Below are 14187 nucleotides of genomic sequence, written 5' to 3'. Positions count from 1 at the left end.
AAGATAGCAAGACCTATGGGGATTTGAATGAGAGTCAGGTACAAAGAGGAATTCAATGGAACCAAGTATGAATTATGAAAGAATAGAACCTGGAATATAAGGATAAAGATGGAAACATTATGATGCAACATAAGTGCTATATATAATCTATCCCGCAGATCCTATATTGCCTCAAGAAATACCCACAGAACTGTTCTAAGATCCAAAGGCACTACTATATATTGGACTCTGACCTAATGAGATGTTTGCTATGGAATTAGAAAAGCCACTGGGGAAATGATTTACAAACTCTCCAGTGGTGTGGCTGGGAGGGAAACTGGGTTTCCAGATATCTGATTTGCCTTTAGATAACACTGTTTCTGTCTTGTCTGAAGAGGATCATTCATATTGGAAGTAGAGGGACCAATTATTTTGGATGCATCAATATTGCTTACTTTCCCATTTTAAACACTATTTAAAACTTTTATACAACTTTTTATAAGTAAATCAATGAAGCAATGAGTAAATGAAGAATGGAAAGAATCTGACTGGTTAAAATTGAAAAGCCCCAAGTCCTTTTCGTAGTGGTAAGAAAATAAAAATTGAAGGGATGCCCACCAATTGGAGAATGGCTGAATAAATTGTGGTATATGTATGTTATGTAATATTGTTTTATAAGAAATGACCAGCAGGATGATGTCAGAGAGGTTTGGAGAGATACACATGAACTGATGCTAAATGAAATGAGCAGAAGCAGGAGATCATTATATACTTCAACAACAATATTTCATGATGATCAATTCTGATGGATGTGGGCTTCTACAACAATAAGAGGATCTAAATCAGTTCCAATTAATCTGTAATGAACAGAACCAACTACACCCAGAAAAAAGAACACTGGGAAATGAGTGTGGACCACAACATAACATTTCCATTCTTTCAGTTATTGTTTGCTTGCATTTTTGTTTTTTCTTCTCAAGTTATTTTTACCTTCTTTCTAAATCCAATCTTTCTTGTGCAACAAGATAACTGTATAAATATTATACAACTATTGAATTTAACATATACTTTAACATATTTAACATGTATGGGACTATCTGCCATCTAGGGAAGGGGGTAGAGGGAAGGAGGGGAAAAATTGAATTACCCATGCATATGTATTGTATATAAAAAGCTATAAAAATTTTTCAAGCCCAGACCACCCACAAAAGATTTGTGTAAAATGAAGAAGCAGCCAGCTCAGAGCAAGAAAGCAGAGATCTTACCTTTAGCATGCCTACTGGCATTGGATAATATGCATGACAAATGGGGATAATACATGATTAACACATGATCCATATTTTTGAATATGGTGTCCTGGCTGCTACACATAGAGATTCAATTCTGAAAGATGGCACCTGGTCAGAATATCAATGTACTGGCTGCTTGTGACACAAACCCAGTATGAGTCAAGAAAATAACATGCCGTTAAAAAAATAAATATGGGTCACTGAGAGATACGATATCTAGATTCAGTGAAGAAACAATTTTGCTCTTCTCTATCCTGATGAGGCAAAATTTTTTGAAATTCAGAAAACAAAAACCCCACTTAAATCATTCTTGTTATTCACTGGCCTCTATCAATGTCAAAAAATATAATATCCAGAACTAAATGAATGGTCCAAACAAGTCTGTTAGAGCACAGTAATATTACTAAACCTATATTCTTGGAAGATGTCTCTAAATGTAGCTCAATTATTTTACTTTTTAAATGAAATTTTAGTCAACTCATTGAGAATGCAGTCACTGATAGTAGTCTTTTCAAACCATTTACCTTACCATGCCTCCTCTCCAAGTCTTTTTGTGACTTTGAAGTTTAGAAAACCCAATTTAGAGTTTAAATTTGTCTCAGTTACTTGTTTGATACTAGGTCCAGTGTTGTAGACTGTCAAGCTCTGCAATTTCAAGCAGTGAGTAAAAGAAAAAATGAATTGTCCATGTGGACTATATGAATACCTAGAAGAAATAAGAAAATAAAATAAAATAAATTAAATAAAAGCTCTAGAGGAAAGAATTGGAAGGATAAGTAGCTGTGGCTTGTTGGAGGTAAAAATTAGTAAATCTTAACCAAGAAAATGGAACCTTTAAAAACTAGAAAAACACTTAACAGAATTGAGTGACTCCAATAAAATGAAAACGGTTAGAACAAAATTTACAAATGGAAAACAAAAAAATTGTAAGAGAGTTGATAGTAAAAACCACTGATCTGGAAAATGGATTAAGGAGAATTTATTTAAAAATCAACAATCCCTTAAAAAAATATGGGTACTTTTAATAAGGATAGACAAAATATTTAAAGAAATTATAAATATGCTAGCTGCCCAAATGTTTTAGAATCACAAGTCAAAGAATCTGAATACAGAAAAAATTCACTGGTTGTCACCTACAAGAAACCCTCAAAGAAAAATCTCATTTTGAGTAAAACAGACCTTTAGTGAAATAGAAGACTTTCAAGAGTAAAATATTAGCACTGAGTAGGAACTTTGAAATATAAAGCAAACAAGTCCAGAAAAACTTAAAAAGGCAAATTTGAATAATTATAAGAGTTGTTGGATTATGTTAAATGATAGTATCCAAATTAAGGGAGAAAAAAACCTTTTCTCTCTTCAGAGTATACTGAGAAAGTTAAATATGAATAGAGCTACTTAGGGTGAAATGGTACTATTTGAAGAGTTTAAAGTGAAGAGAAGGGAGGATAAAAGAAATATATAAGCACAGGAAAAAGAATGGGGAACATCTAACTTTTTTCATGATATATAAATATCAAGGAGAGAATGGGGGTGTAGGCATTAGAAGAACTTTAGCATTAATAATGCTAAGAAGGCCTTTGAAATATTTCTTGAAAGAGGAGAAAAGCAGGGCAGTTTTGAAAGTAAAATGTATAATTTATTATAAAGCAAATGCTATTAAAATGGAAATTCAGTCCTCTGGTTTTATATATAAATACCTTTTTGAGAGGTGAGGGTAGTGTTCAAGTTCAGAACTATAAAAAAAAAGGATGTTCAAAACATTTTTAATAAATAGCACAACTAAGTTAGTCCGTTTCCTTTGGTTTGGGTTGCCCATTAGCTAATGGCCAAAAACTACTGAGAAGGCAAGGAAAATGAAAACCATACGTCAATCTCACTAGAGTGGTTCTTCATGAAAGAAAAATGACTTTAAACTTCACATTGGGCCCTGGGAGAAAAATGTTACTAAAATTATTAAAGCCACAGATATGTTTTATATAGATCATAGAGTATTAAATATTTATCCTTTAATACATATGGAATATTTTTATTGATTAATGAAAATCACTTCAGTTAAGATGTCCAGTTGAAAGACATGAATAATGCCAAGTATGGTTCAGCAGAGTTGAAGATAGTCCAATTTCCAACTGAAAAACATACTGCTTTGAATTGTTTTGTTTTTTTTATTTTGTATTTTACAAGGCAACTGAGGTTAAGTGACTTGCCAGGATCACACAGCTAAGTAAGTGTTTGCCATCTGAGGATAGAGTTGAACTTAAAAGTCTCCTGATTTCAGGGCCAGTGAGTGCTCTATCCAACTGCACCAACATGCTACTTTGAAAAGAAATGCTTCTAATTATGTCTTCACCATAGAACTGCTTCAACAAATTCTTCAGAAATAATAATAAAAAAGTTGGGGAGAGAAAGAAAGTAATCAGCCACTGAAGAAAGGTTCAACCACAAGTTATTTTTATGTACTCTCAAAGAGGTTTACTGCAGCTGTGCTTTTGTGCAACATCAACAAATTTTTGTGCAAAATGTTGGATTCATTTTTTATGTATGCATAAACTGTGATTTCCTTGCAAGGGTTCCCTACTTCTCTCCAAGAAGAAATAAGGAAATTTGAAAGAGAAGTAAATAAGAACTGTAAATAATTTTCAGCAATCTAAAAAATTAAAACAACAGACGGATGTTAAGACACATGTTAAATTTAATGTCAAAGTGTTTGAATTCAAGTACAGAAATTAAACAACACATGATTTCAACATTAAAAAACCATAACACTTATTCCAACTACTATACACTGAATATCACAAACTCAAATAAAATAACTATAGTAACTCAATAAATTAACAGCAAAAATTATGATAATTTTTATAACAAGTATTTATTAACTAAAATACTTATAATGATTTTCAAGGACCACAATAGTAAATTGTTTTTTATTTACTACTAAAAAAATTTACTTCTTAATCTTTTTCTCTCATCATTCTCTGGCCACATAATGGTTAGATGCTTCTGGTTAAATAACTGTTTTAATCTCCAACACTGTAAGTGATCCTTGGTAACTAAATCTAATATAATGTCTGCATGTGTTACAATATTAAAGATATGCTGGTTGGCAAAAGAATTATTTGAAAAACATTTAACATAAACCACTGGGTTCTACTGCCCACTCTTAGATCAGGAATTGGCAATACTTAAAATCCAAAAGTTTAAAAAGAATAGTAGCCTACTGAACCCTAATTCAAGGAAAACCATTGAATAACTTTTGTAAACTTGTTTCTGATAAGTTCAATAAACATATGCATGTTCATATGTATCAAAGGTTACTATATTGAAATAAACATTTTTCCTTTCAAACCAAATGTGCAAACCCGATCTAAAAATAAAACAGTATTTTAATCTGTAAAGATTTTTTACAAAGAAATTTTTACATTAATGTTTACAACATCTTCTTCAGAAGAATGAGGCCTGATTGGAGATATATAGTCGTTGTCCAACATGGCTGCCATTAGCAAGCGATATTGTTGGTGACAAGGGGTAGCTTGGATAAGAATAAGGCCTTGATGTATAAGGAAGCACGCTGGGTGTCCCAGAAGAGAGGGTAGCACTAACAGGGGAAATACTATTTACTGAGCTGCGACGGAAATTGTAGTCTGTAAATAAATACATGAACAGTTACTTTGCATATCTTTATGGATACAAATTTAATTCAAAGAGACAAAGCATTGAAACACTAATCACATTTTAACATAATATGTTCTAACACTCAAAATCTTGATGTTATTAGTAAAGATTGTTTCAGCCTGCAAAACACTGCAAATCTTGATAGCTTTTTTTATCAGTTAGTATTATTTGCCCTTCATTGACACAATTCTCCAGAGATTTTTGTGGGGGAGGGGGACTTTTTTGCCATTAGTTTTTGTGTCTTTTAGTATTTAGGAAAAGAAAATGTCCAATTTATCTTGCTCCATAGTGAAGCTTTATTTGCATTGGATTTGATACTGAAGCTAAGGTGTATAGTCTCAGAGAAAAAGTTTAAAAGGCCAATTCATTTTTACTTCTTTTATGAATTATGGTTATTAACATTTAACTAGCAGAACCATTCATCTTCCTGGACTATTGAAATATTTGATGTTTACAAAGTAACTACAAATATTTCATGTTTAAAATACTACTATATAAACCTTTTATACAACTCAACTCACCAATTTAAAGTTGTAGTACTATTTGTCACAAACATATCAAACTAATCACCTCTTAAAATAAAACTTCAGTCAACCATAATCAACTTATAGTATAGAAAAATATCAAAAATGTTGAAGCAAAATGTTTAAAATTCGATTATATTTGCAAAATTATCATTCCACAATAAACACACATATCTTATTTCCAGTAATTTTCCTGCATCATTAATTGTAATTTAATATATATCAACGACCAAATTTGTAAATCCTGAACTTTCCAAAAACTCAACTATGCTCTTCAGTGTAGGATAAGCCTAAAAGGATCTGAAGTAGGCTATAAAAAGTATTATTTCCAAAAGGTATGATGTTATCTAGGAATGGAAGAAAAGGACAAATTAGGTCATTTAATGCACAGGTTAAGGTTTACACTGTATTAATTTCCTATTACTATAAAGTGAGGCACCTAAAATATATATAAGCATTAACTTAATGTGGCCAATGAGACAATGTTTAGCCAACAGGAATGAGACCGACATCAGGAGAATAAGCTCAAGCAACATCAGAAAGGACCTAGTTAAGAAAAAGAAAAATGCAAAAATTAAAAATTAGTTATCAAATATTCAATTTTAGTATTTTTAGTATTATAAAATATATCTTCACTGTATTTTATTACATGCATGTATATTGCACCATTAACATAGGAAGTGAAATGATTTGGACTACAATAAAGAAATATATTTATAACAGGTTCAATCTTTCATTTGGATTCATATTTATTGAAGGATTTGTTTTCATTTACCAAAACAAGATGCCTTTAGAAATCATGGTGAAAAACGTACTACCTTCTCCCACGCATTAACAATTCTCTCTTGAAAAGTTACAAAATGAACTACATTAAATAAATCTAAGTATATTAAACACAAACATTAAGATGAGATGATCACAAAAGTAATTTTTAAATCTCACCACACATCAGTAGTATTGCTAAATTGATATGAAAAGTTATTAAAACTACTTTCTGGTAACTATTACTACAAAGTATACACTTTTTGCATTATCTATCCCTCTATAACTTTTTAAAGAACTTTAAAAATACTTAAATGTAGTCTTCTTTATCAGACTACTGAAACAGAAACATCCTTGTATATTCCCAAAATATCTTGAAGAGCAAATCTTCTAGTCAAAAAAATTGTATCTGTCTTAAGAGACAATGAAATGCAAAATGTGAAAAAAGAAACAACTTGTGTGGTGAGGATTTAGAGTTGAAAATGATTTTCATCCAATTCCATTTCATAGGAAGAAAAATTCAAGCCTTTTATATAAGTGATTTGTCAGAGACTATAAAAGTAGGAAAGAACAGAATGGTGAAACCCAAGATCTGATTTCATATTCCTCTCAGTTTTTAAAAATAAAAGATTATTTAAATATTTCTTTTTTGTAATTAAGAATGTTTAGAGAAATGATTGCATCCACTCCTAGTACTCATTTGCTCATATTACTACCTCGTGTGTCATGTTAGACAAGCCACTTAATATACCCAATCTTCCAAATGATTGGACTTAAATAACCTCTAGAGTTCTATCCTTCAATTAAAAGCCATGATTTTTGGTGCCATCTTACTCCGAATGAAATCTAATGAAAATGGGCAGAAATGTATCTTTCCTTGGAACTTTAGTTCATGAAAAATTACACTTTAAAAAATTAAGAATTCAAGACAAAAATTTACACTAGAGTTTACAAAGATCTTTAAAAGTAAACAACAACAAAAATAAGTGCCCTTTAAAGAGATTTATCCTCTAATGAGAAAAAAACAGGGTGTATTTCAAAGAAAAAATCCACTATGATGATTTAAAAATATTCATTAAAATATTCAGACTCTAAAGTGGTAGGGACAGAAAAATAAATTCACTTCCTATTATTATTAGGGAACATTAGCTATAAGAATCTCTAAAGGCTTTTAAATCAAAGTTGTAGAGTTTCAAAGCTACAATTATTTCTCTAGGTTGAATTCAAAAAGAAAGAAAACAGAAGATCAAAGTCTCTGAAATTCTTGACAATTTCATTACTAAATAAATGAAACGTCCTCATGTATACTAACTATACCCTCCTTACCTCTCTTTTTTAACCACTCTACATTCCTGTTTGTTTTAATTTTCTATTAACTTTTCTAGAGACAACTTTACATTTTCATGTTTAAAAAACATGGATAGTCAAAGTTCTTCTGGAATTCCATCATATTCCATCTTTAACTGTAAACCAGTTAAAGCTGGTTTACAATAATAGGAAGTGAATTTAAACTGGAATATTTGATGAACCAGTAACTAAACTCTCCCAAAAGAATTTTAGAAATGGGCAAGACCTTAGAGTGATAATCAGACTTCAACCCATTCACTAAGAAAACTATGACCTAAAGATTAAAAATTTGTCCATAGATACAAGCAAGAATACAGGTCTCCTGACCCCAATACTAAAAATCCCATAGTAAAATGGTGGATTATAACAACAAATTATTGCCTAGTAGTTCCACAATCTCACCCATGACTTCATTCAAATATCTGAAATGAATGATTTCCCATTGTACTTCAATAGTCAATTTAAATTTTAAACAGGAACACCCTGAATCTGTTATTACTAGCTCTAAGAACTGGGCTTCTTATAAATAAAAGGACTTATCCATAGTCTCAAATGAATTTGGAAAAAGGAATATTCCTAACATCTGTTAATATAGCCTAAACCAAAAAGTCCCTGGAATCTATATCCTGAGTATACACAAGCATAATAGATTATCAATATTCACTAACTTCTACTGATATTTTTAAAACTGCTTATCAGTGATTCAGGAATTCCCTAGATGATTTTTCTCAAATAATCCTATCATCCATTTATACTTTTAAAAATTTATCTTCTACCCACATGGGCCATTTTATATTCGGTAATAAGAGATGTCTTCTTTTTTGTGATGGCTTCAATTATTTTTACTTATTAGCCAAGCAAAATTGGGTTGTTTTGTTGTTTTTGTTCATTAACTGTCTTGTCTTTTGTACCCATAGAACACATGGGGGAAAGGAGTTGGCTTCAGAAGTCTCTTAAAGGAAGTTTTCCATTTCTAGTAGATTATTTTCTTTTAAAATTATTTCTTTATATTTTTTCTAGTGGCCCCATTTTACTTAATTCCCTTTTCTATAGTTTAATAATATTTTTTCTTCCTTTATAATAGTTCTTTCTCCTATCAGAATGGTGACTTTAGCATTCCAGGGAATATTATCTTAATAATTATGAATTATCAGAACAGAAACATAGTATTAAAAGATAAATATAAAATGCTTTTCCAAGGTGAATGTAAATTAATAACCTATTGTTTCCTTCCATCATAATTTTAGATTTTATTGTAATGCAGTACAAAATATGCATTATTCAGAATCACTTTTTACAAATATCCTCTTAACAAGTTGTCTATAACCCACAAAAATTCATTCTTAGGTACATCTTCATATAATTTGGAGTTACTATATTTATTATTCTATTTTCTTCCTCTTCACTACTCTTTCCATTCTAGTACAAGTATAATAAGAAATGTTAAGACTCCCCCCTCCAACATTTTATCATAAATGGCAGATTTGAAGAACTTCCTGTTTCTATTTTTCCTGAGAGGAACCACAGCAGTTCTCAAAGGTCTCCATAAATACTTTTAAATATTTTTTTTGAAATTTCAATTCTACAATTAAAATATATTTTTCAAATCCTCTATTAATTTCTAGAATAATATGGTAGTCTGGAATTATACTCATCAGGGGAATGAGAAAACAGTATACCATATTACTTATAATCACTATCTTTTAAAATTTTGATTTAGGTGTTACAATATTTGCTACTGAAAAATAACCATTTTTGTATAGGGTTAGACTCAAAATGCCTGCTTTTATTTTCAAGCTTAAATGTTTATTTTTCAAATATTAAAATTTTTCCATGGAATTCTTTTAAAATGATTTGATTTTAGATTTAAAGATTTTATTTTTGCCTATAGATTTATTTAAGTATAGTCTAGTTCAAAGATGGCATTTTTATTTTTCAAAAACTAAAGTTGAATAATATGTAACAATTATATACGTATATGAGACCAGTTATTTTAGTTTTAAGTCTTTTTGTTTTCTTGGTCAAGATACTACTTTTAGATGCTAAGTGAAATAAGCAGAACCAGGAGATTATTATATACTTCAACAATGATACTGTATGAGGATGTATTCTGATGGAAGTGGATTTCTTCGACAAAGAGAAGATCTAACTCATTTTCAATTGATCAATGATGGACAGAAGCAGCTACACCCAAAGAAAGAACACTGGGAAATGAATGTAAACTGTTTGCATTTTTGTTTTTCTTCCCGGGTTATTTTTACCTTCTGAATCCAATTCTTCCTGTGCAACAAGAGAACTGTTCGGTTCTGCACACATATATTGTATCTAGGATATAGTGTGACATATTTAATATGTATAGGACTGGGGGAGGGGGTGGAGGGTGGGAGGGGAAAAATCGGAACAGAATTGAGAGCAAGGGATAATGTTGTAAAAAATTACCCTGTCATGGCTTCTGTCAATAAAAAGTTATAATTTTTAAAAATATTAAAAAAATAAAATGTTAAAAAAAAAAGAAGATACTACTTTTACGGATGTGCCTGTGAATAAAAACACAAATTCAATGGAAAGAACATTTCAGCTACTAAAACAATCACAGTTCACATTTCAGATTGTAAGGGGAACAATGTGTGTTTAACTATGAATTTATGGAAAAAAAATACATCCATCATATGTAAATCAGTGGTGTGTATAATGGAAGTAAATACATCATTGCTTTAGGAACCACTATAAAAACTAAGCTAAGTTCTTGTATCATAATCATCAATCTCCACCCCACAATTTTAATTCTCTACAGGTGTAGTAATATCACATTTTGGGGTTTATTATTGATTTTCATATAATGATTTCAGGATTTTTTCTTCTTCATATATAACAGGGAAATTATACAAAAAGCTGTAAGGACTAGCTGTAATGCATCTGTCATGTAATTTCATTGCTTTACAATAAAACCACCATAATCTATTTTTAATGTACAATGAAAATACAAAGATATAAAACAAATCCTATTAATTTATTTTATATTAAAAATATTAACAACTGCAATTTTAATAACAAAGAGAAGTCAACTTTTATGATAAAAGGAAACTATGATTTAATTATAGCAAGATAGTTATCAGCATTTCATTTGACAGTTTTTAGCATTTATTTTCATGATACTGGCTTTTAAAAAGCCAAACACATCGTGTAAAATATTTCAGCAATAGAATAAAATATTCCTATGGGTATGTTTCTTACCTCTTAATTTATTTTCTCCAAATTCGCCTACACAGGTCCAGGCTGAAGAGATTGTGTTCCCTGTCTGTAAGCAGGGAGACAGAAAAGAATTGAATCTTTAGGATATGTTATCCCTAACTGGAAGTGCATGGAACCCTGGCAGCTTCAGATTAAAAAAAAAATTTTTGGACCACTTGAGCAGCAAATAAGAAATTAATTAGGAAGAAACAAGTTACAGTCATGCTTTCTCAAGGACTACAGAGATTTACTACAGAAGAAAGTGATATTTGAATCTGCCAAAGAGAATTAATGAGGTAATAAATTAGCAGAAAAGATTAAATTTTTCTCTTTAACTTTTCTACACAGATAAAAATAACAGGCTAAGAACTGTGGCCAAACTAGTAAGATAAAGAAAGAATTAAAAATATTTAAAGAAATTACTAGTTTCAGACTTCTCCTAATAGCAAATATTAAAGACACTATTGTAGCAAATCTGAAATATGTAAAGTGCAGCTGTATTATATGGTGAAATCTGCTTGAAAAGTAATGAAAGACTGCCTGAGTACTCAATACTCTTGGCAATAAAAGATATTCTGCCTTAAATACTTAAAAGCTTTCCTATATAAGACCTAATTCAATGCAAACAATAGTACACAATAAAGGACAACTACTAATCTTTTGATTTTCTCTTCATGTCCATGAAAAGCCATGGTCTAATTGGTCCTCCAAGCTATTTTGCTTAAGATTTTAATTAGTTTAGAAGTTTGATGATCAATAGAATATTCTAATTTTATATATATATTCTTCATAAAGAATAGAACTAGAAATTTGCAATTCCGAAGATGTTTAATTTTAATTAGGTAAATATCTCTACTAAGAATTTACAAATATAACAATAGAATGAAAATACACAAAAAGACGATGATATTATAAGTAACCAAAAAGAATTACTCACTGATCATGAAATAAAGATACCTAAGAAAAAGAACAGAACTAAAAAAATAATTTAAGATCTTCAATCCTATGACCATAATAACCTAGGCTAGTGACAATAACATTATAAAACAGATTTTAATGGAAATTCTCCCAGAGGAGCACTAGAAATGGTGATAACATATGGGAAAAAAAAAACTCTTTTTCTCTTTTTAATATTTACAGCAGCTAACATCTGGGCTCTGGAATTACTTTACTAATCTTTAATTAATATGAAATCAAAGAAATAAGAGATGGTAAATATGTCAAATGATTTAAATCTGTGTGACTAACAAACTGTTAGGATCAATTAAAAGATTGACAATATCTAATGCAAAGTTTTTATTGGAGGGTTAAAACATGATACTTCTAACATGCTTCTATTCATAACTCCATTCTTTTCTCAAAGATCTTATGAGAAATTTTGAAAAAAATGAATTCAGAAATGTCTTTTTTACTAAGATATAAGGCAAAGAAAACGGGAAAAGAACAGTTGTTTTGACAAAGTGCTCCTACTGCTACATTTGTTCATAGGAATTACTAGTAGAAAAGGAACAGAACAGGATGAACTCTAACTTAAAGACTTATAGAAAGAAGTAAAATCCTTTTAATAGTCTGATTAATTTGATTGGTATCTTCTATAAAATTCAAAATTTTAATATAACATTCCTACTTTTCTATTATTGTTAGGAATTATAGCCCAAAGATCTGCAGAAAGATCCATTTTTACCAGTGTTACTATATGGGTACAGTCTCAAAACTTTATAGTATATACAGTTAGAGGGTTACTAGAAAGAACCCTCAAGTGGGTATAAGTAGATTGAAACAAATTATAAAAAAATGAAATTGTGAAGAATATCATCAAAGAAATAAATAAATAATAATCTGGGCTAGGCTTGTGGAAAGAGCAAGGGATAACTTACTGGTATCCTGACCACGTGAACAGAAAGTAAGGAAGGCCCCTAGCATGTTGGGTGGGATCTCCTATAACAAAAATATGGAAGGTCATAAACAAGAATCACATCAGATATGAAAAAATGGATAGGCTATGATTTATTATCATTAAAATTATTACAACCTCCTCCCAAATCAATGAGATCACAGATCCACTTAAGTATTTGAGCTAGGGAAAAAAGTAAATAAACTAGGTGAAAATCTCATCCTTTTTCTCAACTTCCAAAAACCTTTATAATAGAAAGTAAATTTTGTACGGTCCTGTTTAAAACTGAACTTCACAGGATGAGTACTTTACAGGTTAGAAGAATAAAGAAGGACAAAGGTAGTTAACTAACAATGAAGATGAAATGTTTCTCTGACTTTTATACAAAGCTGTCACAGTTATTTTCTCTTTTGAAGACAGAAAATAACTGAATGTGCAGGATTCCAATGCACTCCAAATGAGGAAACTAGCAATATCCTGAAGTTTCAGTTTTTTTTCTGCCTCCATCAATATACTGGAAAGAATTCCATCCCCTCAGTCTAGACCTGTGTAGGAGAATGAAGGAGAAATACAATGCTATTATAATTAAAGCTCTCAAATAATATGTAAAACGGGCTATCTTAAATTATCCATACTTTATAAAACTGTTGTAGATGACAATAAAATGTTTTATTCATATTAAATAGCTGTAGACTATATGTGTTAAATTTAAGTTGCAGTATGACTCAGAGTTACAAAACTGTACTTAAGGTACATATAAAGAGAGTCATTTCCCAATAGCTAAGTAAAAAGTTTTCAAAAATTATAAAATATTGACATGATGAAGAATTGTTCCATATTACTAAGAAAAAATTCAAATACCTCTTAAATTGCATCTCACCCCTCCCAAAATGGAAACAAATGACACTCAACTAATCAAATGTCTTTGTGAACTCAATGATTTGGTTGCTCTTTCTAAGGGATGGCCAGGCCTGACTCTCCTACACGACTCCTCCACATTCTCCCACAACTGACATGCTCTAGGCCTTCCTTGCCTTTTACAAATATTGTGAAGGTAACAGTACAGCACATGGATTTTCCACCTGTCACCTTTCATACATGTCACATGCCCAGGCTGTCCTCTCCAATTGTTTTTTCAAGTTCTGTTTTTTCCCTGTTGTAGTTCTCTTTATTGCCCTTTTTATGAAACTTATTTTGAGATACTCATCGTAAGTATCACAAAGAAGCAATATTTTTAATTCTTTAGAGATTGTGGTATGTTGCCATGGTTCACAGCTAAACCATACTAATAAACTTTTGGTACTAAAATTAGCCTTTGTTACTAGGATTAAAAAGGAGTTTTATAATTTTCTGAAGGTACTCTATCCCACCTTCCCTATTCAATGTAATTCTGGACCCAACTCATTTATATTTCCATTTGTACTGTTCCAGTTATGTATATTAATAATCATACTATTCTATAGATGAAGATCAAAAAAAGTATAGTCGATGT

At 30.5% G+C, this 14187-nt stretch overlaps 1 protein-coding gene across 2 annotated transcripts in view; it reads right to left on the bottom strand.

Moving 5' to 3' along the window:
- Positions 1-3961: 3961 nt before the first annotated feature.
- The window catches only part of RBM46 (RNA binding motif protein 46), a 34806-nt gene continuing 24580 nt past the window's right edge, over positions 3962-14187 (bottom strand). The window contains exons 4-5 of one of the 2 annotated variants that reach the window (XM_051966994.1): positions 10805-10868; positions 4814-6007 (exon numbers count right to left, since the gene is read on the bottom strand). In XM_051966994.1, coding sequence (XP_051822954.1) covers positions 10813-10868 — 56 coding nt within the window. In that variant the 3' untranslated portion in view covers positions 4814-6007; positions 10805-10812. Of the gene's footprint in view, positions 6008-10804; positions 10869-14187 lie in introns of both variants that reach the window. The other variant, XM_051966993.1, reaches the window with a different exon arrangement.

This window comes from Antechinus flavipes, chromosome 6 (genome assembly GCF_016432865.1).
Source record: "Antechinus flavipes isolate AdamAnt ecotype Samford, QLD, Australia chromosome 6, AdamAnt_v2, whole genome shotgun sequence".
Lineage (NCBI taxonomy): Eukaryota > Metazoa > Chordata > Mammalia > Dasyuromorphia > Dasyuridae > Antechinus > Antechinus flavipes.
This window is presented reverse-complemented; position numbering and strand designations above follow the sequence as displayed.